Genomic DNA, 23761 nt, shown 5'->3' on the forward strand with positions numbered 1-23761 from the left:
TACCTGACTATATCAATAATACATAGTATATTCTTTCATATACTAGCATACCATCTGCACATAGATTCTTTTCTAATTCTTATGCCTCTAACTGATTTCTCTTTTCTAATTCTTTTGACTGATATCTCCAGAGTTAACCCAACAGTTTATCCCATTTTGGACCCAGATAAATGAGGCTCAGCCTTTATGTTTGGGTAGCCTGAGTTTAAAGTAGAGGAGGCGGATTTGGAAGTCCTCTACTGATAGTACATGATCCTAAACGGATGCGAAAATTCATATGACAGAATAAACATGGAAGAATAGCTAGGGGGCCGACCTGGTGGTGCAGCGGTTAAGTGTGCACCTTTCGCTTTGGCAGCCCGGGGTTCGCTGGTTCGGATCCTGAGCACGGACTCACTTACCACTTGTCAAGCCATGCTGAGGTGGCATCCCAAGTAGAAGAACTAGAAGGACCTACAACTAGGATATACAACTATATACTGGGGGCTGTGGGGAGGGAAAAAAAAAAAGAGGAAGATTGGCAACAGACGTTAGTTCAGGGCCAGCCTTTCTCAAAAAAAAAAAAAGCTAGGAAAACCTGAAGAAGAAAAACTGGGCACCACGATGCCGCCACCTGCTGCCCGAAGCTGGTACTGCACCCTTTTTGAGCAAAGCAAATCCGGACCTGTTAATTAATTAATTGTTAATTAATTGGCTTTTGAACCCTGAGCATTAAGTCTAAAAGGAAACTTGCCCCCCGCCTTTTTTTGCCTTCCGTCCCCTCACCTAGGGCCTTTATTCTGTTCAGCATCTTCAGAGTTCAAATCCTGGAGATAGAGCTCAAAGGGATAAGGTGAACTGAAATATCTTTGGCTTAGCCCAAATTCTCATCATGGGGTTTGAGGAAATGCAGCTTGATGCAAGGATAGAAGACTAAAAGGGGAAGAAAAACAAATTCCTTGTCACATCAGGCTTTTTACATACAGTAATTTTTAAAATTCTTGTGAAACGAATACCCTGAAAGTCATTTTACAGATTAGAAAACAGTGGCCTAAGGAGATGTTAAAGGATAATTTTTTTAAAGGGTAAAACTCTGACTCTCCTACAGATAGAAAAGGAACACGTGTCATAGATTTTATTTAGCTCATTAATTAACGAAGGAACTAGTAAGATGTAAAAACTGTTCAAAGGAGAACCCCAAGTACAGATACACATGTAGGCAGTCAGGAATGCTAAAATGAATGTGCTAATAGGTACAAAACTGGTCACTAGCCACAGGGGAACAATTACCTGCATCTTCATTGTACAACATTTATTTGCATCTCCATGGACAAGAATCATTGTTATTACTATCAGTTTTCTACAACCCAGAGAGTTGTCAAATAGCTCAAAGACAGAAAAAGGTGAAGACCCTTCTAGAATCAATAACCCCTGGAAGGCTTCAATCCAGAGTGAACTTAAGTAACGCCTTCAAGATTTCACAGCCGCTAAGGAGAAGATCTGGAATTTAAACCCAAATCTATGTTTCCATAAGTTCCGGCTCTTTCCTCTGTGCCAAGTAGCTTTTGGACAGTGAGGGTGATTTTCCGGACTGTGAGGGTGATTTTCTGCAGAGGTGTGTGGTATTGACCATCACCCCATTTTGTTAAAATTCCTTGGTCTCAAGAATGGAGCCCCCCCTCCACGGAACAGAACCTGTAGCAACTTTCCAAGGTCTCCAAAACCTCAGTCAGTCGTTTGCCACCTTGAGGGCATCTCCTCCTCTGTACCAGTGTTCACTCGGAAGTCTGGGGGGCTTGGAGCCTGGTCCGAGCCCTGGGAAAATGGTAGAAGAGTCTCAAGACTCCCACCACACCCTGCGCCTTGGGATGGCCGAAGAGACTGCTGCAGCCTGGCCTCCAGTCAGATCTTAGGCTTGGAAGTTACAGGACGCTGGTACAGCCGGATTATACCTTCATCATGTAGCCGCTTCCAGACTGTTCTCTCCAACTTGAAGTCATGGTTGATGTAAAAGATAGTTGGTTTCCATGACTTGTCGTAGTAGTGGTCAGAGAAGCGCTCGTGGCCCTCGGTGATGAAGCCATAGGCGCTCACCTATGTGCAGGTTGGAGGGGAAATAAAGCCTGTAGTTGCTCTTTCCCAGGCTTCTCATGGGCTAGCTCTCTGTGTGTGTCAGGGTGGGGGGGGGTCCCTTTATCCTGGTTCCATCCTTAGGGGTCTGGGTGCTGGCCCCCCGGATGCACACTTCACAAATGCGTGTATCCACACTCACGCCCACTCCCCCCCAACCCAGAGAGGTGTGCACCCAGCCCAGCCATCGTCCCACACTGAGCAGGCCAGGAATACCCCAGAGCTGTTTCTCCAGGTACTCCTACTCCTGAAGCAGAGCCTTACCTGGTCACAGAGCTGAAGGGCAGTGAGCAGCAGGAGGGCTCCAGTGGTGGGGCGGTATATTCTCCAGTGGGCAGTGTTCAGGGTCTTAGACCTCAAAAACCTGTGAAATACCCCAGCCCCCCAACTGTCAGGAACTGCAAGGATGGGAGGGACCTGGCCCCTTCCACAGCTTTCTGCCCTCACCTGTTCTTCATGTATCGGATCAAGTCTGGGTGCAGCAACAGGTATCTGTCCAACTGCAAGTCTTCCTGAAAAGCTTCCTGGGGCCTGTGCCTGTGGGCAGAAATGGGTCATCGGGGCTCGTTCTCTTACCTCCTCGGATGTGGGCCAAGTCAGGGTCATGGGCATAACTGGTACCCCATCTCCAGGTGACAGCTAAGACTGTCCCAACCTGTCAACCCTTCACAGCTGCTCACTACACAGATCAGCCTGGGGCAAGGGGAGGGCGCAGTGGGTACCTGAACCAGAAAAGGTTCTTTTTCACCAGGGTCTGATTCAGGAGCAGTGCTTCCAGCCACTCATAGTCCCGGGTGCCTTCCAGGAAGTGCAGGTAGCGGACGTCCTGAGGACCAAGGACAGCGAGTGGTCCAGGAGTACTGCCTTCAGGACCACGGGCTGAGGTGGCCCGGCTCTGACTCCAGACTGCCCACTTGCTCTTCTCAAGCCTGGTCTGGCTATCCTCCCTGCCCTCAGCCCTCATATGAGCAGAGCCTGTACCAACCACAGACTCCAGACACAGGATGCTCGTCTCCTGTTCTCACCTGCGTGCTGCCTTATCCAGAGCCTGTGTGTGGCCAGGCCCCCTCCTCTTTGCTCACCTTCCCCAGAGGCGCATGCTGGAAGCCCCGATTGCCCAATATGAGGAGTGACTGGGTCAGGGAGAAGGCAGTAAAGCCGTAGAAAGATGTCCGAGTGCCCACGTCCTGTTCGTAGCCCTTAATGACAGCTCCGCTCAACCTATCAGAAAGACAAAACCCGAGTGCAGGAGGGAGACGCGGGGAGGTTGGTGGGGAAAGGAAGGAGAAGTGGGGGAGGCAGCAGTTCCATGCGGCAATTCTCTGGAATTTCTTCCAGATGCCTGTATCAGATCTCTCAGAAGGGCCCATCTCTGCAGGAGAGAGGCTGGAGGGGGGCGCTTGGGGAGGGACAGCTTACCGGAACACGTGGTCATGGCTGTCTATCTCTTGGCCCATGCGGGAGTTGTTCAGGATGCCCCCGTTGCCCACCACGGCACAGCTGATGCACCGGGAGCTCCCAGGAGGAAGGCTGGCCAGGAGCAGCTGCTGCTGGAGCACTGGAGGGAAGCGTGTCACGACCTTCTGCACCACTGGAACATGGGGGGCTCCGTTCAGAGCCCTGGAAGGGCCCATCATTTCTTCCAGGGCTGGGGGCCCCCAGGGAAGAGGCAGACCAGAGACGAAAAGCCAGCTGCCCTCTGCTATGGCCTGGTGCACACCCAGGCAGCCCCCGGGGCAGGGACTCACAGGAGTGGTTGAGCTCCATGAAGCCGAAGGGCGGTGCAAAGTGTTCCAGGCGTTCCCACTCACTCTGGTTGAAGCGTCTGGAGTCCAGGAAGAGGGTGAGGTTGGGCAGAAAGAGATTCTGGAGCCAGAGCGACTTGGAGGCTTTGACCTTCAGGGAGTCAGGGCAGGTCTACGTGCAGGAGGATGGGTCAGGCAGGGAGAGGCCCAGGAAGGCCAGGGGCTGGGCTGGGGGGCAGGGGGCAGAAAGTTTGGAAGGCATTGCCTCTGCTACCTCTTCCATCCTCTTCCCAGGGTCTGCTGACCCTCCCTTGCCATTGTCCAGGCCCACTATGGTCCTGAGTGTTCCCAGAGAATGGGGGGTTCTTGGCCCTCAAGACAAATGCACCTTCTTAAATGTGAGAGGACTGAAAGAGCCTGTGAACGTGGACTGTGTTCCAGTGTGCTGTCGGGGTGCGTGGTTGCAATTATGTGTATAAACATACATATTGTGAATGCTTCCCTCCTGTGGATGTGGGCCCAGGCTGTTTCTCTTAGGGTTGCAAGAGAGCGAAGGTCATGGCATTATCTATGCAGGAGAGACAAGGCATTCCCAGGGCATCTTGTCTATTAGTCCCTGCCGCCTCCACGCCACTCTTCAACCTTCGCCCCCTCGCCTGCCAGAGGATGGGGGTTCAGTAGTCGAACCCCAGAGCAGGTCCACTCTCTCACCCTGATTGAGGACTCTCCAGGCCTTCTAGGGGCTCCAGGGCAGGCTCCTTCTCACTCACAACTCCTCGTGCTGCCCTGGGCCAGGATTCTGGGGCCTGCCTTCTCCTCCCCCTGTTTTGGCCATTATCAGAAGGAAGGATGGGATGAGAGCAGTGTGGGGCGATGAGTCTGGGGTGGGACAAGGCAAAGCCGAGAGGCGGGGTGGGCTGTCTGCCAGGAGGGGCTTCAGAGCCCGGGACATAAGGGCAGGGGTGGTAGAAAAACTCACCGTCTGTAGGCCCCCCACGTCCAAGCTATATGTTTCCTCAAAATCCCAGCGAGGCTCAGACTTGAAGTTGACGGCCTTCAGTCTTTGGCCTCTCTGTGTAGTGGGGCTCTGGAAAAGGGCAGAGGGCGGGGTGGCCCGGGTTCTCTCCTTGGGTGGGACAGGCGCTGTGGTTGCTCCTTTCATTCTCCTCGTTGACCCTGCTGCTGTGGTGGTCAGCACCTTGGCCTGACTTTCCGGGACGAGTATCTTTGCTGTGGTTGCTACTTTGCCCTGAGGCTTCACTGGTGCCCTCCTTGTGGCTGTTGCCTTCTCCATCTGGTCCCCCCTTTCTTTGGTTGTCCTCGTGTCCTGACTCTTCAGCCTCAGTGTCTCTGTCCTGTTAGAGGCCATCCCCTCATCTTGACTTCTCGGGGACAGCGTGTCCACCACGGTGTCCTTCCTCTCCTGACTCTTCAGTAACGCGGTCCTTGCTGTGCTGGGCACTCTGCCCCGCTCCTCCACTGCGGCCTTGCCGGCCTCTGCTCTCTCACTCTTGTCAGCGGTGTGGGCCGTGGCCTTGGGGTGCGTGTCCAACGTGCTCTTCTCTTGCACTGACTCCACACGGACGGCGGTTCTCCTTCCCATTGTGGGTGCCTGGGACGCGGACTTTTGTAGCAACTCTGGGGACCGTTCTTTAATGTTCTGTATATATTGATGCCTAGGGACAGAGATAACTTTTGATGAAGACTGAAGATTGTAGGCACAGGTCAGAAGCATGACTAGTATTTATTCTTGTGCCTCAGGCAGACTTCAAACCAGTTTCCCTAAGAGATCAGAGGAAGGACTATTACCGTCCACTACCAAAAATTAAGCTGCACCCGTTGGCAATGGCTCTGGATATTTACCTCTGACCAATAAAGAAACCTTGGTGGTAGCAGGGAGTTTGGGGTGCTGGAAGCGGGTGCCAAGAGCAGAGCTGAAATGCTCACCCAGTGCTGCACTCCCAGACCCTGAGTTCTAGGAATGAGTTTGTGTGACCCTAGTCCTGTCACCTAGTATCTGTGTAATTCAGTTGACATTTTTTTTTTTAAATGAAGTGTGGGTAACAAAGGTAACCTTGTTCATGAGGAAATGGGAAAGAGGCTTCCGTGTTAGAGCTATAGCTGCCAACCTTGATTTTGAAAGATCTGCCTTAAAGATTTACTTCAAACGCTATCATGAGTCCAACTCCACTTTTAAAAACAAACTGTTGCTTGTTGGCATTGTTAGGAAAAGCACACACGCTCGGCAAGTATTCGTGGAGAGCCCACCGTGTTTGCCACGTCTCACGCTACGTGCTGGAGATCACAGAGGTGTGCTTCCCGGCCGCAGGGGGAGGAAGCTGGTGAAGAGACCGCCGTGTAATTGCGGCACAAAACGCGTACAGCCCGGGGGTGCGCGAGCTGGGCGGGAGCACAGAGGAAGGGGCTCTGTCCTGGCTCACCATGGGAGTGAGGGAGGCTTCCCGGAAGGGCTCCCTTCCAAAGAGGAGGAGGAGTGGGGAGGAGGAAGTTTCAGTCCCAGAAGCATGAAAACTCACGGTGTTGGAGCTGTCGAGTAGCTACGAAGCAGAGTGGGGGTGCATGCTGTGCAGCAGGCCACGGTCCAAACGGGTAGGCAGCGCCAGATTATTACTTGCACTGCATGTCAGCCTAAGGAGTTTGGACTTTGTCATTTGTCTACCCGTCCAGGAGGAGCTATCGAAGAATTTCAAGTAGGAGATGGCGGGGAGGGTGTTGCCGATAGAAGGGAGTGGGGGCGTATAAGCTGGTTTCCATCCTAGAACGCTTTTTCTAGCAGTGGTAGGAGACAGATTCAGGGTGACTTCTGGCACTCAAGGTTTTTGGCTCCAGGGATCGTATTTACTTTATTTTCTTTCTATTTTCTACTTTTATGTGACGTTTCAAAGGTATTGATTTATGCAAATTAGTATCAGGTGTGCTGAGAAAAGCCTGGATCCTCTGCTCTGCATGGTTCTCTAACTGGACTTTGTGTTGGGGTCTCGGTGCTACACAGGTTTTGGGGGAATCCCTGGGAGCTTTGGGAAAAAAGCCTCTTCCTCTCTCGTGACCTAGCCATTACCCAGATGGATTTCCAGGTCCTAGGTCCTTAGCTCTTCCCCTGGCCTCCCTGGCCTGGTCCTACGCCATCCTGACTCATCTTGGTCACTCTCGTCCTTTGTCAGTTTCTACCAGTCTTCTTCTAAGCCATGTATAACAGACTTACTGAGGCTACATGAAGAGAAAAAGAAAGAGCGTGAAATGTGTAGCCAGATAGACCTGGGCAAGAATGCTAGCTCCTCCATTTATTAGCTGGTGTGACGGGGAGAAATCTTCTTAACCTAGTTGACCCCTGGTTTTCTTGTCTGTAAAATGGGCTGCTGCCTTTTGCTGCTGAGAGAAGTCTGCTGTGAGCATTAACTGACAACGTCTGTTCAGCACCTGGCACAAAATACGTACTCAACCAATGTAGGTTCCTCCCTTCTCACTCCCACTGACGTTCTTTGTTCTCAGCCCTTCTTGACTCATCATGTGCAAGCTGGAGATCTCCTTGGCCTGGTCTCCAGCTCCCTAGTTGCTGCTTTGACTTCTACCCACTACCCAACTCAACAGTTACTCATTTCTTCTTTTCTTTTTTTTTTTTTTTTGATGAGGAAGTTTAGCCCTGAGCTAACATCCGTTGCCAATCCTCCTCTTTTTGCTAAGGAAGATTGGCCCTGGGCTAACATCTGTGCCCATCTTCCTCCACTTTATATGTGGGACACCTGTCACAGCATGGCTTGATAAGAGGTTCGTAGGTCCATACCCAGGATTCAAACCCACGAACCCTAGGCTGCTGAAGCCGAGCGTGCAAACTTGACTACTATGTCACCGGGCCGGCCCCACTCATACCTTCTTTTATGCAGCAAATATTTATCAAGCACGTCCTATGAGCATTGTATTAGTCACTGGGGCCTCAGCGATGAGCTTAACCAGACACATCCCTCCCCCCATGGAGCCCAAGATATAAAGGGGACAACAAATCATTATGCAAATAAATGTCAAGTTGTAATTGGGAGATATGCTGGGAAATGAGTGAGCATGATGGCTCCCAATTTTTAATTTTCAAGGGAGAGATCCTGGCCCACTTCGGTCCCTTCTCCCTCCTTGGCCAGGGGTCTGAGTCACATGGTCTGTGACATCCTGGGGTCCACCCTGTGCAGGGGAGGAGGACAGTTTCAAGAGAAAGGGGGTTATTGGCTCATGAGCTGGGCAGACACCCCCAAAGTATTCATTCTGAAAGGATACCACTCGGTGCAGAGTGGAAAACCTGTTCGTCCAGAACATATTCTTGATTGATTTGTGCTACCTTTGTTAGTAGGAAGATTCCAGTGCTGGGAGCCCAGGGATAAGACTCATTCTCTTCCCCTTTAATCTCACAATTGAGCTTAAGCTGCAAGCTTGCGTGTGCCACTGGGCAGAACAAAAGCCTAGGTGTTAACTCCATTTGGCAAACAGCTCTTATTACTCAGCTCTGACTCTTGGTGGATTCCTCTCCACCTTCACTTCCCACCCCAAACCTTAAGAGACCTAGAGAAGTTTTCTTTCCAAACTGCAAGCTCCTTAACGTGGCTGTGACTGGGGAGATGATGAGGCAGGGGTGGTCTCTACATAACACACCTCAAACATGCAGCATGGACAGCTGGCCATCTGCCTAGTGGTCACGTTGGCCCTGAAGAGACACAGCACAAGGCTCTCCTCCCTGCGGTCCTATCTAGAGGCAAGAGTCAAGCAAGGACACCCTGCGGGACTGTTCTACCTGCAAATGCTACAAGTTATTGATGACTCGGTTCAGTTTTACAGGAAGTTGCAGCAATGACCCAGGTCGTGACAAAATTGTGTCATTAAGTTTTACTTCAATTCCCTATAATTAAATACACCTATGATTGCTAGGGATGCGGGTGTTTATGTAAGCATTTCCTTATGCCCAGGCATGCTATTTACTGAAAATCGTGCTATTTACTCAAATCGTGTCCACATGCTGGGTGCCATGCATTCGTCTTGTCTAGACCCTGTGTAATGCCAAGCTTACACACCGTGGGCCGGGCTGGAGTGGGAGGGGAACCTTTTTTCTATTAAAGGCCTCTAGTTCAGAGGGACAGGCAAATCAATCACGGATCACACCCAAGGAAAAAGCAATTTAATATCATAATTCTGATCTATTTTGGAGGTAAAAATATAAAATGTTGCACTTTAAAAAATAAATTTATCATTAGCAGGGATCACATAGCCCTACTCAATAAATGAAACAAATAACAAAAGAATAATTATCTGGCATCCTCCTCCCTCTAAGTTCTTAAGTACACATCACCAAGGGAACCTGGAAACAAAGAAATGACAAAAAGTTCAAAGTTCATTGATGCCTGAAGCCATGAAACAACTGTTCACAAGAAAGCAGTATTTTCCCAAGAATACAGCACTAGAGATAATACAGGGAACGGGCAAGTGGGCAAGCATGTTGAAGAGGTCGTCCAAACTGCACTTTGGCAATAACACCCAAATCACATGTTACTAATAAAACCAGTAGGAGCAGGAGAGTATGTTCTCAAGGATAAGAAAAGAGCTCAAAAGACCCCTTTGATCCCCTAAATAATTCTGGGCTCTGCCATTCTATGGTACAGACGCTGCAAGAGGCTCCAGGCCAGGCGTGCCTGACCCGTGGGGAGTGGCTGGTCACACATATGTGCCTCCACTCTCGTCCTCCGATCCTGGACCCTCTCCTGACAATCCCCGCCATCAGCTTTGCTGCTCACTTGCTCGCTGCTTCTCGGCCCCTGCGTTAGAGCACGCTTCCTCTTCCATGTTACACTTCTGGTGCCCCAGCTTTCGTTCCGCTTCTCCCTGAAAGGGGAGCAAACCCTTGGCACCCCAGCAGCGCCCTTCCTCACTCCCTGCCGAGCACCCTCCACGCTGGGCGGCTCTCGCCTCCAGCACCCCATCTCGTCAGCCTGGCCTGGAGCTTCCAAAACTCCCTTGCTGTCCACACAGCTCTTCAGGGTCTCCGGGCATATTTGAAATGGAAACCAGCCATTCAGCTTTTCTTTTCAAACTTTGAAGTTTATCTTCCCTGGGAAATCCTGAAAGTTTTCGCAATCTACCTTGACACTTTAGATGCATCTACGAGTTGCTTTGATGACTAAAAGCTGTACTCTGCCTTAATTTGCCTTCATTCTCTTTGTATGCTGGAAAAAAACAGGCAGAAATCTGTATTCCGTTGTTTTTCTGAGTGTTCTTTTTTTGAAATCAAAGCCAATTCTTTTGTTTGTTTTGTTTTCGGCCAATTAAATCCTATTGGGTACAATACACATATGGTTGTGGTTCACTGGCTGGATCCAATTTCCAAAGCTTCTCTTGAACAGAGGAGTTCTGAGCATTCTCTGTGATGTCATTCACCTAACTGGACTCACTGTGGGCCAGAATGATGGGAAGCTGGTGTGCAAGTTGGGCATTCTCTTCCCTAGGACGCACTCATACATTCACAAACAAACAGCTCTCCCCAGACCCACAGGCTTGTTATAAAGTGAGTCATAGGGTTACAGAGTGAAGGAGTTGAGGGAAGACCTTGAAAGGGGTGATGGTGGGTGGGACCAAGATAAGCAGGTAAGAAAACGTTTTAAACAGAATAATGGCAGGTATAGGTCAGGAGTCACAGATACAAGACGAGACCTGTGTGGCCCAGTGGCTAGGAACTCTCACTCGCAAACCAAGGTTGTTTAAACCAAAGCCAGTTTTGATCACCTACATCTGGTACCTAGAAAGTCCCTTGGGGGGATGATCAGACCTGAGAGTAAAATTGTTTCAGGAGTTATCCCAAGTTCAAGTCATATTTTTTTATCTTGGCATTTTTGAGATAATGACCTTGGGGAAAAAATAATATTCCTCTCCTTCCCTGCCTCCCTCCCCAAAGTCTTCTACTGGGAAAGGAGTGAAAGCAGAAGAATAAAGGAGAAGAGTGTGTAACCACCCCTCTTCTCCACCGGGGCCAGAAGAGCTCCCTGAGGACCTCTGTGCGGAAGCCCACAGCCTTGGCGGCATTCAGTAACTTCAGGATCAGGTTTTCATCATTTCTGCTTCCTGATGACACAGGGAGCAAGTTGAGCCAGTCTCCTGCAAGGTGACGCAGAGGGCAGCTATCTAGTGTGTTGTAGTTGTCACCTGCCCATGACTTAACTTCTTGAACTCCACTGGCTATCTTCCAGGGTTGAACTTGTGTCTGAGAGAAAACTGACTTCTTGGCACTTGACAAATGGGCAACGGAGCATACTGGGGTGGAGAGTAGCCTGACTGGGTTCCAGCCCAGCCCAGCCACTACTGGCCAGCCGTGTGATCTTAGGCAAGTCACACAACCCTTTGAGCCTCAGTTTTCTCATCCATTAAATGAGAATCTTAATACGCATCTCACAAAATGGTTGTGAGCATTTTACAAGTCAGGCATGAAAAGGCACTCTGAAAAATACTATATTATACAAAGGTAGCTGGTTGAACTGGGTCGGAGGCTAATGCTGGGAGTCACGCAGCAACAGTTAGAATCCTCATCAGCTCCCCTTTCAGTTCACGTGTCCAGAGATGAAAATCTAAAGAGGTGACAGGCTTCAAGGCCATGGTTAAATCATATTTCATTTACAGCACTTAACCACTTAATTTAGATATCAAGAAATATCAGGTAGGCATGTAACTTAGAAATATGGCAGTAAGTACCAAAAGGAACAGCAGAGAGTGTTGAAGTAGTTGCCTTGGGAATCAGGATCCTGGGGTAGGGAGAAGACATGGGACTGCTCTATTTTGATGTAAGCCTCATAATACTATTTGATTTAAAAATCTTCACATTACCTTAATAAAAATAAAAAATTAGAGGCCTGCCCGGTAGTATAGTGGTTAAGTTTGTGTGATCCACTTCAGCAGCCCTCGGTTCGCAGGTTCGGATCCTGGGTGTGGACCTACACAGCGTTTATCAAGCCACGCTGTGGTGGTGTCCCACATATAAAGTAGAGGAAGAAGGGCCTGGATGTTAGCCCAAGGCCAATCTTCCTCAGCAAAAAGAGGAGGATTGGCAACGGATGTTAGCTCAGGGCTAATCTTCCTCACGAAAAAAAATTAAAAGGAAAAACTCTGACAACTAAATGAGACATCTTATTGAAAATTCTATGAGAATTTGAAAGCATGATGCAACATTTATTCCACAAGTATTTATTGAGTGGTGATTATAAGCCAGGCATATCTGTTAGGGATTAAATATGACCAGGCTATGGTCACTGATCTTAAGAAGCTCACAATCTAAGAGGGGAGCAGACATGAATATAAACGGCCGCAACGAAGTGTTAGAGATACAACGATGTCAGCCACATGGGTGGGAGACAGTGGGAAACAACCCAGGGAGACTGTTCTGCTTTAGGGGCACTTCAATGCGGAGGTGATACCTAAACTAGGTCTTTCTCCCCTGAGTCTTTCTTCAGAAATGAACTCTTCTGAATTATTTTTTCTTTTATAAAAGCAATATGTGCTCATTACTGAAAAAGCAGAACATGAATTTAAGCATAAAAGGATATCCACCTGTAACCACACCCCCTCGAAGAACCTACAGTTGGCACCTTAGGGCATGAACATCCAGATCCCTGTTCTATGCCTGTTATACTTACAAATGTAGTTGTATAATATTTTGGAATGTTATTTAATTGTTTTCCTCCCTGTATTTTCTCCCTTCCCTGTTGGTGCCTGCCTCTCACCCACCACCAACAGTCAAGAGTCAGCTCCCTGTTCATTGCCTCCATGGATACATGTGGCAAATGAGCGCTGGAAAGTACAGAAGACCCTGCAAGACCTCTGGCTTCCCCTCCCCACACGTACCTAGGCCCTAAATAGGGGAGAGTTTTGGTGAAATAGAGAAAATATCTTGGAGAAGGACTTTTCTATTTCCTACCACCTTCGTCCCCTCCCTAGAAGATTTGTAGGGGAGGAGTGTGAGGAGGAGGGAGAGAAGAGAGCAATCTGTGGGTCCCAAGGTCAGAGACTCTACTTCCTGGTAGTGTTCCAAGGGTCTAACAAGATGCCTGAAAGGGAATGGCTGCCTACTGAACCTAGAATGGTAGGACCATGGACAGTGTCACAGAAAATTCCCACACCTGAGCCAGGTGGATGTGACAGAGCCAAGAGGCAGGGACGATGGATGTCTCACAGCAACTGGTGGCCCTGAATCAGCTGTCCCCTCCCATGCCTGAGCACAGCATCAGCTATCCTGGAGTCCTTGATGCCATCCTGGGATGGAGCTGAGGAGTGAGAATGGCTGAGATTAAGTTTTCCTGCAGCTTGGTGAATGGGGGTCCAGAATCAGAAATCAGGAGGTTACGGAAATAAAGTTATATTTCTTACACCAAAAAAATAAATAAATAAATAAATAAAAACAGAATCCATAGGTCTGATTTTACAGCTCGCTCTTAATTATCATCTCTAAAGCCAAAACAAGGCATGGAATCTTCCAAAACACATTTATTCCAGACTAGGAAAGCCAAACAGGCAAAGATGGGGTCTTAGATTATATCTACACATCAGGGAGTAAACTGAGGACTGGGACCAAAATTTTTGCCAGTTTGGTGCATTTGGGTTTGTCTTAAGATGATATGAGAGGTAGTCCCATAACCTTGGTTTGAAATCCTAGAATTGACTTTAAATCCTTCCTCTCCACTCCTCCCACCATCCTATTTGTTGCCAAATCCAGCTGATCCAACTTACTCTCAATCCATTTTCCTAGTCACACTGCCACTATAACCTCCTTGCCCAGGGCTTCACTAACTCATTGACTAAACCATTGAAATGGCCTCTAACCTCCCCCCTGAAACCACCTTCCCCTCACCATCTACCATACAATCTATGAACAGAGTTACCTGCATAAAGCACAAATTTAATCATGTTACTCCCTTACTCTAAAAATTTTAATAGCTATAGAATAAAGTTTAAACTTTTGGTATGTTATTTAAGGCCACACATTCATTCATTCATCGACAAGCATTTACATGGTGTTACACCTCCACTGTTCAGGACCTGTTGAAATTACTGGGGAAATGGAGACAAATAAGACAGTTCCTACCCACAAGAAATTCACAGTCTCGCAGAAAAAACATCCTTTGGGTTTACGACATTGTGTCACGACTGATGTGATAAGGGAGGCAGAGGGTGCCAGCCTGGTCTCTTGGCTGGGAGCATGAACTCTGCAGCTAGCCTGCCTGGGTTTGAACTTGAGTGACCAGGGTGACTTTGGACAAGTCACCTAACCTCTTTTATCTGTAAAAGGGGGGTGATGATGAAAGGCTTGATAAGCTTGATAAGCAATTAGTGACCTGGCACACTGTGTGCACCACGTCAGCATTCGTTAAATTATCAATCATCTCCCATTCCTGAACACATCCTGCCTTGTCCAGTTTCCGCACCACTGCTTACGCTGTTTCCTTAGTTTGCAATGTTCCTGCTTGCTGAAATGTCACACAGCCTTCAGGCATTATGCAAATGCTACCATCTCCACCTTGTTCTCCTTACCCCGTCCTCTGTTGGAATGAATCTTTTCACTTTGCTCCCATAGCGCTTGTCACGTTTGACTCTGTTGCCGTTATCACTACTGATAACATCATGCTCATTCTTATGCTCTGTGTCTGCCTCCCTTCTCCACTCGGCTATCAGTGTCTTGAGAGTCAACGTGTACGATGCAGTGGAGAAGCGTGGATTTGGAGACCAAATACCCTAAATTCAAATATCTGTTTTGCTGCTTCCTGGCTGGGTGGAATTCTGCTTAAACTTTTTGAGCCTCATATTCTTCATTTTGGTAAAAGAGTCAAAATGCTAATCTTGGACAACAATTGTGAAGATCAGAAATAATACAGGGAAAACTCCTGGAGCATAGGTTATTACTTGGGACTCTTCTCCAACTCTGAAATGATAATGACGTGTCAAAAAAGTGCAAACACGGGGCCGGCCCGGTGGCGCAAGCGGTTAAGTGCGCGCGCTCCGCTGCGGCGGCCCGGGGTTCGCTGGTTCGGATCCCGGGCGCGCACCGACGCACTGCTTGGTAAGCCATGCTGTGGCGGCGTCCCATATAAAGTGGAGGAAGATGGGCACCGATGTTAGCCCAGGGCCGTCTTCCTCAGCAAAAAAGGAGGAGGATTGGCGGATGTTAGCTCAGGGCTGATCTCCTCACAAAAAAAAAAAAAAAAAAAAAAAAAAAGTGCAAACACAACCGTGATGATGACCTTCGTAAACCACGGGAAGCTACAAGTGGGGCCGACGGTTTACAGCTCCCTTTGGTTTCTGATTTTCCTCTCACTGGCTGCCCAGGCAGCACCCTGGGCGAAGGTGGGCCATCACCAGTCCCTAAATCGCAAAATCCCGTCACTTTTGCCTCTCTCTCTCTTCCACGCCTCTGCTTCAAGATAGCTCTTGATTTTTCCACTTCCTCCTGTTCCACTGGCACTATCTTAGGCCAGATCCTCTTCACCTTATGTTTCAATGGCTAAAGTTGCCTCCCATGGCATTGTCAGCCTTGGTCCCTCCCCTGGAGTCAGGATAATCTGCTGTGAAGTCTGTCCGTCGCTCATGCGTGGTCACCACTGCCGGTCAGGCCAAAGTGGCGACTCACTCCTTCCAACCTATCCTGTTCACTTCTGACCCACTAATTGTCTTAAAATACCACTTTCGTGAGGCCACCACCCTTCCTAAAAGCCTTTTGCTGCCACCGCGGCCCCACCTTCTTACACGTCCTTCCTCTGCTCCCCAGAGTAAGCCCTTCATGTCCGTGGGGCGGGTTCCCCTGTGGCTCAGCAAAGAGGACGCTTACTCGGGCCGGCCTCCCTGTTGATTCCATCCTCACCACCCGCCTTTCCCTAAACACTCCTCCGAGCCCGGTCTGTCTCCCAGACGCCATCTTCTCTTTGAAGCTTTCAACGGACGCAAAATCCTTTCCTCCAGGAACCTCTACTCTCATGGCACGCACTTCCTCTGTTTTTTGTTTTGGGACATAATTATGTAAACTGTTTATTGAAAAGTGTGTGGCCCTTTTCCTATCCCTTAGTCTTGGGCAGATTCAATAACTTTACAGTCACTTTTAATTATGAAAACTCAGTCTAAAAAAAAATTATAGGAAAGATTAAAAAAAACACCCTAAAAAATATAGTCTAATCCAGTTGAAAGCTCAAGGTGTCCTATTTGGTTCAAAGCTCTTTTCCTATGCCCATCCGCCACCCCTCAGCCAGGCCAGAGCTCAGACTCTCCAGGAGGCTGGGGAAGCTGGAGAGAAGGGGCAGCAAGAATCATGGTCAGGCACTGAGAATGTCATCCCTTCCTTTTCAAGACCTAGCTCTCCTGGTATCATTACTTAAGCGGCCACCTGTCTGGGGGAGGGGCGCCGTGTCCTTGCTGGCACTGAAGTTCAGTGAGTTTCTGTCTGATGCTGGGGCCCCACCCACACGGTGGTCTCTGCAGGGTCAGTAAATGTGATTTCTCTGGGGTAGTGTTCCCTTTGCACTGAGGACCCCCTCAAGAAGGTCCTCCCTAGGACCATGTCTCTCACTGCCCCGATAGCATTCAGTGTCCCCAGACACTTTTCTGGAGTCAGTGTCCCATTACTTGGCCCCAGCAGGTAACTGGGCAGTTCTGGGGCTCTGATCCTTCCACAGCACCCCAGGAAATACTGAGCTTCCCTCCGCAGCCTCCTAGGCTGTGAAGACCCCCAGATGGGGCAGGGTGATTCCAGTCTTCTTCCCAGATACATTACACCATGCCTTCAGAAATCTCTAGACCAGAAACAGGCATCAGTCTACCTACATCTTGCCTTAACTCCAGAGCATATGGCATGGACTGGGGAAGGAGACCAGGCTCCCCAGTCATGATGAGTGATTCTCCGCCAGCACCCCACTCTCACCCCCGAGTGTCTCGCCAGCAGTATTTTAATCCTCTGAGCTTCTCTCTCTCCCTCGTCTTCTTATTTAAGCTAGATTGAGTTGGATTTTTGTCACTTGCAATCAAAAGAGTTCCAACACATACAAACTCATATTCATATCATAAACAAAAATAAATTTCAGATAGATTAACTATTTATCTTAAAGAACAAAAGTACGAAAATATTAGTAGACAATATAGAAGGCAATTTACATAATTTTTGGGTGGGACAGACTTTCCTAAAGATTGCACAAAGTCTAGTGGCCATAAAGGAAAATATAGACAAATTTTATCTACATAAAAATTACTTGTGTATGATATAAAATACCATGAGCAATGCAATAAAAACAAAAAAAAATCAGGCTGCAGAAAACATCTGAAGCATTGTAACATATATGATAGAAAAGGGTTAATATCCTTCATATACAAAAGCTCCTACAAATAAGAAAAAGCTAAATAATTTAATTTTAAAAAAGAGCAAGAGATTATGAACAGGTCGTCATAGAAAAATGCAAACGATTAATAAACCAAAGAGGAGCCTCAGATTCACCAGTGGCCTAAGAAATGCAAATTAAAAAGAGAAACACATTTCTACCTGTCAGATGATTAAACTTTAAAAACATTAATGATATCTGGTGTGGCCACAGGGGGCAGAGAGTGAACTCTCATACCTGTTGGCATAGCCTTTTCAGAGGATGATTTAATGGTATCCATTGACATTTAATGTGAACATATCCATTGTCCTGGTAATTCCACTTCTAGAAATCTACCTACAGAAATATTTACATAAGTGCACAAGGTATGTGAACAAGGAGTGGCAAGCCAAACGTCAATTGATAGGGACGGGTTGAACAAAGTATATCCATTTTATAGAATGCTATGCAGCCATGAAAAAGAAGGGAGTAGATCTGTATGCGCCCACATTGGATGATGTCCATGACTTAGTGTTGATTTAAAAAGTCAACCTGTGGAACAAGGTGTACAGTGTGATTTTGTCTGTCTATCTATCCATCCATCCATCCATCTATTTACCTATCTGTTTATCCATCTATTGTAAGGGCTTGTATAGCGTAAGAGCACAGACTATGGAACCAAAATGCCTAGGTTTGAATTCTGGCCCTGACTTACTAGCAGGGTGAACGTGGGTGATTCACATAAGCTCTCCGTGTCTCAGTACACTCATCTTCCTAAGCATTGGTAAGGTAATATACATCAAGTGTTTAGAATAGTCCCTGGCATATAGTGAATGCTATAGAAGTGTTAGCCACAATAATATAATAATTATATGTACCCCAGAGTGTTGAGTGATCACCCCTGGAGAGTGGGTAGAGATGGGGGAGTATAATGGAGAGACCCTCACCTCTTGCTTCACTGTTCGGTATTTTTTTTAATTTTATGAGAGTATGTATTACTTTCACACTTTAAGAATAGTGAAACAAATCATTCAAAATAAATTAAGTCTGGAAAGACAGGGGTCTGTCACTGCTGGATGTGTTTATTTTATAAGAAAAATGGTCTAGAAGGACCTTCTGAAGGATTTACTTGGGGCCCAGGATTTAAGCTGCCTCCCTAGGTGAGAGGCCTCCTGTTTTACTGACAAACTTCTCAGGGAGAGTATGACTTTGAAATGAATGGAACACACATGGCAATACTTTTGCTTCAGGACAGAGAATGACATGTAAGAACTAACCCCAAAGCTGCTCTTATTACTTACAGTTGCAGAGGGGAAAATAGTCTTGTTTTCTTTCTATGCCTTCTGGAGACCCAGTCCAATGGTTCTCAAACTCCTGCCTCCATTTCCTCTGTAGACAAGCTCCATGGCCCCTGGGGCACCTTGGTTTCCCCACCGCCATTACCTCCATGCGGACACAGCAGTGTCTCAGAGTTCCCGTCCTCCTTGGGCTACAGTTTTTCAATTTCCTCTAAGAAACTATGAGGAATTCGGAAAGGCTTAGACTCTTACCTGGCAGGCTTTGTACTGGGTTCCTTAACAAAGGAGGGCAGGGTGAAGAGGAAGAAGATCAACACAGCCAAAAGCAGGAGCCGCTGGACAGCCTGGCCCAGACGACAGAGTCTCCGCAGGCAGCCTGTCATGGTGGTGGGCCGGGCCCTGCAGGAAATTTCCTCATATCCTGGGGCTTTGATGCAGGCAGCAACTAGTTTCACTGCGCGGGTCTCCCGGCCAGGGAGTGCACACCCTTTGTCTTAAGAACGAGCCACTCTGGTGAATGCTGAGTCTATCAGTGTCCGCCAGAGAAAGGAGGAGCCGCCTGCACTGCTTTATGAAGGCTTACAGGCTGGCGTGGCTGGAAGGGAGAGAAACTCCTTTTGTTCAAACAAGTTCGCCTTCCTTTGTCTCTGAAGCCAATTTCTGAATGCGGAACTTTATGAGAAACATGCACACATTATACAGAACCTCACCTTCATCAGGTTCCAACCCTTGGGGACCCTGGACAAGTGCGTGGGCTGGAAGAGCCTTGCACAGCCTCCATGCTCAGCATGAGTTTTGTAAGGAAAAAACAGGAAACCCGTTTAGGTTTGGGCCCCCCTAGCAATCTTTCCCTGGAAGATTGTTGTACAACAATAGACTGGAGCTATGAGAACATCTCATTTCCTTGGTATTTAGAGTATCTGCTCGCAGTCTTGGGTGCCCATTAGAATCACCTGGGAAGCTTCAAAAATCCGGATGCCCAGGTTGCACCCCAACCAATTAAACCGGAATCTCTGGGGATAGGGATTTTTCCAGGCACGGGTATTTTTTAAGTTCCCCAGGAGATTCCAAGGCGTGGCCAAGTTGAGAACCACTGATTTATAGGCATCTGGGGTTGCCACAGTAGTGTTTTTAAAAGAACAAAGTTTTGGTATACAGTGTGCTTGTCAGAACCTGGTGCAAAGAACATATACTTTGTGAACTTTCCACAGACGTCTGTGATCTGCTACCTTCCTACTGTGACCTTGGACAAGTTACTTAACCTTCCTGCCTCACCTACAAATGAGAAAAGCAGAGGCATCTAGCTCATGGGTTATTAGGAAGACACACTGAAGAGTGCCGTGGTCATGGCAGGCACCTTCTCGGCTGAAGTCATGACCGTGACAACAATGACTGCACACATGCAGGCGTGCTCTGAGCCAGCACCGTGGCTTCACACAGCTTCACATGCTCTACTGCACACCTCACAGCCCCTTAAGGAGCTGGGCTCTATCATCAACTCCACTTTACAGTGCAGGAAATCGCCTCTGCGAGTGAGCAGCCTGCCCAAGATCACGGAGTGAGCTGCTGGCATGGGGACCGGACTCCACTGACCCAGAGCCTGCATTCTTCCCCGCTGCCCAGCAGCGCCTCTGGGAAATCATTAACTCTGCCTCCATGTGAAAAACAAAACAAAACGCAGGACGTTTGGGGAAAATGTACAACTCAGAGAAAAGATATCAAGATTAGTTGTAGAAAACTTAGAAACTTCAGAGAAGCAGCCCTCCGTAAAGGACTGTGGGTTATTAATATTAAGAATGTTGCCTATAGTACGTTGACTGCCACAGGTGTTTTCAAGTGGCTGCGGTGGGAAAGGTGCAGCTTGGAAGAGTGGGGCCTCGAAGGTTTCAGGACCTGGCCTCATTGCTTGCACATGCAGTGTGCATTCCTCCGAATGCGCAGCTTCCAATTCTGTACCCAAAGTCCTTAGCCTTCACCCAGGGCGTGCACCAATAAATGCTTAGAACACGTTCCCCAGGAATGATGACAAAGGTAAGAATGTGCTTCTGAGCGGCTGCGAGTCATACAGACAGCTGATGGGCTTCCTTCATCCCACACCATGCACTGTACCTCATGGCACTGTTGCAGGGGATGGGCTGGGAGCAAGGAGAAAAATCTCTCTTAGTACTGATTCAGTCTCTCCCTCTCACTCTCTCTCTCAACACACCTAACCTGCAAGTGCTCATACACTGACTCTAGAAACATTTTCTGAGTAGACCTGTGTCAAGTCATCACTCTTTGCCCTGGTTTCACCTGCACACTTGTCACAAGCAATCACCCTATGCCCCGATGCCTGTTTGCAATGCTAGGCAAATGAAGTGCACAGTGGGAAGGCATTTTCTTACCCACAGCATTGGTTTCATCTCCCCCCATGTTTCGAAGAAGGCACTGGCTGTCAGTGTTCTCTCTGGCTTCCACAGAGCATGGAGATCTAGCTGAGCTCCGGGTGCAAGCTGAGCTACTGTACACAATCTGTGCCTTTCAACACCTCCAGGGTGAGTTGAACTTGGAGTTCTTGAAGCCAACTGGTGGGGGCGGGATAGTCCAGAGTTTTAGTTTCCTGGTTCTCAGGTTCCACCCCAATGCTGCTGTCGTGTGTGCCTGGGCAGAATGTGAGATCCAGAGAAATACAGGTTTTAGTGGAAACTGACTTTCCAATAGTTTTTCAAACATATCACAATTTTCATGTTTGGTGAGGTCTACCTTCCTCACCTTTTTGAGCTAAAGCTTTTGACTTTAGTCTTCTTTATATACCAGCCAAAAGGATGCGGGAGACCTTACATGCAGAGAAGAGTTGTGAAAAGATAATTTTCAGTAAAAAGTAAAATCATGACTGTCATACAGATAGGAAACATGAAAATGTGTTAAAGATTTTATTCTACTCATGAGAGAACCAGGCAGATGTAATAACCAGTTCAAAAGAGAAGCACAGAAGCCCAAATTAGTGTAGAGTAAAGATTGTTAAAACGAATTGCAAATGGGGGCAAAACCAGTTTTTCCACAGGGAGAAGGAAAATCACAGACAAGACAGAATTTGCATGTCTATCAACGACCTATAATTTACAGAGTTGTAAAATAGCTCAAGATATGGAAGGCTAAGATCAGCGGACCTGGAGGGGCGTCCTCTAGAACGACGCCACCTTTCCATTGAAGCACCACAGCTTTTCCAGAGTGTGTGTGCCGTGGAACAACTCCAGGACCGGAATTCTTGAAAAATGTCAGCCATTGGATCCCTTCTGCTGGAAAATACACTTGATGACTTAGAGGAATGCTGGATTAAATGGAAAGAGGTTCAGCTTTCTAGAAGTCAGCTTGTTGGAGATGGTGGGAAACTGCATTCAATGCCCCCATTACATGCCTTGTCTTCTCTAAGTCTATATTCTGTACCAGGCCCACCTCTAACTCTTTTTTTCTAACAGCCTGATTGAGATAGAATTTATATACTATATAGTTCACCCACTTAAGTGTACAATTCAATGGATTTTAGTGTATTTACAGAGTAGTGCAACCATCACCATAATCTAATTTTAAAACATTTTCGTCACACCCATTAGTAGTCACCCCCTCCCCCAACTCTCTTCCTTCCCCTCCCAGCTGAAGGCAACCACCAATCTACATTCTGTTTCTGCAGATTTGCCTATTCTGGACATTTTATGTAAATGAGATCGTATCATTTGTGGTCCTTTGTGACTGGCTTCTATCTCTTAGGATAATGTTTCCAAGGTTCATCCATGTTGTAGCACAGCTCAGTGCTTCATTCCTTTTTATTGCTGAATATTAACATTCCACTGTATGGAGATATTGCATTTCCAGTCATCAGTTCATGGACATTTGTGTTGTTTCCACTTTTAGGGTATCATGAATAATGCTGCTGTGAACATTCGAGTACTGTAAGTTTTTGTGTGGACATAGGTATTCATTTCTCTTGGGTAAACACCTTGAAGTATAATTACTGGGTTATATGTCAACTCTGTGTTTAAATTTTGGAGGAACTGCCAAAGTATTTTCCAGAGTAGCCTCCCATTTCACTTTCCCACCAGCAATACCTGAGGGTTTCAATGTCCACATTCCCGCTAAAATTTATTGCATGTCTTTTCTATTATAACCACTCTATGTGTGTGTGAACTGGTATGATTGTGGTTTTGATTTATGTTTCCTTGATTGGTAAGGATGTTGAGCATCTCTTCATATACTCATTAGCCATTTATAGATCATCTTTGGAGAAATGTCTAGTCAAATTCTCTGACCACATTTTAATTGATTTATATGTCTTCTTATTGAATTGTTTGTTGTTGGTGTCAGTGCAAATAATCCACAACCAATCTATAAATAAATATTGGGATGAGTTTATTATGAGCCAACCCTGAGGACCCTATAGCCTGGGAGAGTCCTTTCACAAAGGAAGGGAGCACTCCAATGATGTGGGGTGTACAGAGTGGTTATATATCATCAAAGAGCATGCATCATATATGATAGGAATGTCCCTTTTACAATAGTCATGAGATTGCTTTGCCGGCACAGCAATTCAGTGAACACAGCAGGTCAGTGGTCACAAGGTGGGTGGTCACAGGTGAGTGCAGCAGGTCAGCAATTAATGCTTAGTTTAGGGAGAGAGGCTTATCCTTAAGGAAATGCTGATGTGGGGGAAGTTACATCCTTATCTTTAAGGGCATTTTTCTTGTCTTTGGGACATAGTAAATATTTAAAGCAGGTATACGATGCTTGCTCAACAGGCCATGTCAGGCCCTTTTGGAAAAACAAGGTCAGGCCAGATTAGTTTTAATCCAAATGGCTTCCTCATATGCTCCAATATATCCTATTGCTTGTCATTTATTTATCATCAGTGCTGCTGAGTTGGTTCTGACTCCTAACACTCCTGTGGACAGCAGAGCGGAACCCTGCCTGGTCTTTTTGTGCCATCTTCTCACCTTCTGGTGCTATATCAGACAATGCTCTGCTGCTATTCATATGGTTTTCAGGGTCAATTTTTTCGGAAGTGGGTGGTGGGGTCCTTCTTCTTGAAGACTCTACTGAAGCCTGTGCACCATGGGTGAGCCTGCTAGTATTTGAAATACCAGTGGCAGAGCTTTCAGCATCACAGAAACATGCAGCCGTCACAGTATGACAAGCGACAGACTGGTAGTGTGGTTCTCTGACTGGGGAGCAAATCTGGGCCGCAGCGGTGAGAGTGCCAAATCTTAAC

General features: G+C 47.4%; 1 protein-coding gene and 1 long non-coding RNA gene across 4 annotated transcripts in view; one reads left to right on the plus strand and one right to left on the minus strand.

The window, feature by feature from the left end:
* Positions 1-23761, plus strand: part of LOC131417797 (uncharacterized) — a 188827-nt gene that overhangs the window by 44025 nt on the left and 121041 nt on the right. The gene's annotated exons all lie outside the window — the stretch shown is intronic.
* Positions 1851-18902, minus strand: ST6GALNAC1 (ST6 N-acetylgalactosaminide alpha-2,6-sialyltransferase 1). The gene is made up of 9 exons (XM_058561712.1): positions 18772-18902; positions 4834-5530; positions 3858-4026; positions 3529-3700; positions 3192-3330; positions 2832-2935; positions 2557-2646; positions 2374-2473; positions 1851-2073 (listed from the first exon to the last, which is right to left on the minus strand). The coding sequence occupies exons 1-9, from the start codon at positions 18900-18902 to the stop codon at positions 1882-1884; spliced, it is 1794 nt and encodes a 597-aa protein (XP_058417695.1). The 3' UTR covers positions 1851-1881.

This window comes from Diceros bicornis, chromosome 18, assembly GCF_020826845.1.
Source record: "Diceros bicornis minor isolate mBicDic1 chromosome 18, mDicBic1.mat.cur, whole genome shotgun sequence".
NCBI classification, from domain to species: domain Eukaryota; kingdom Metazoa; phylum Chordata; class Mammalia; order Perissodactyla; family Rhinocerotidae; genus Diceros; species Diceros bicornis.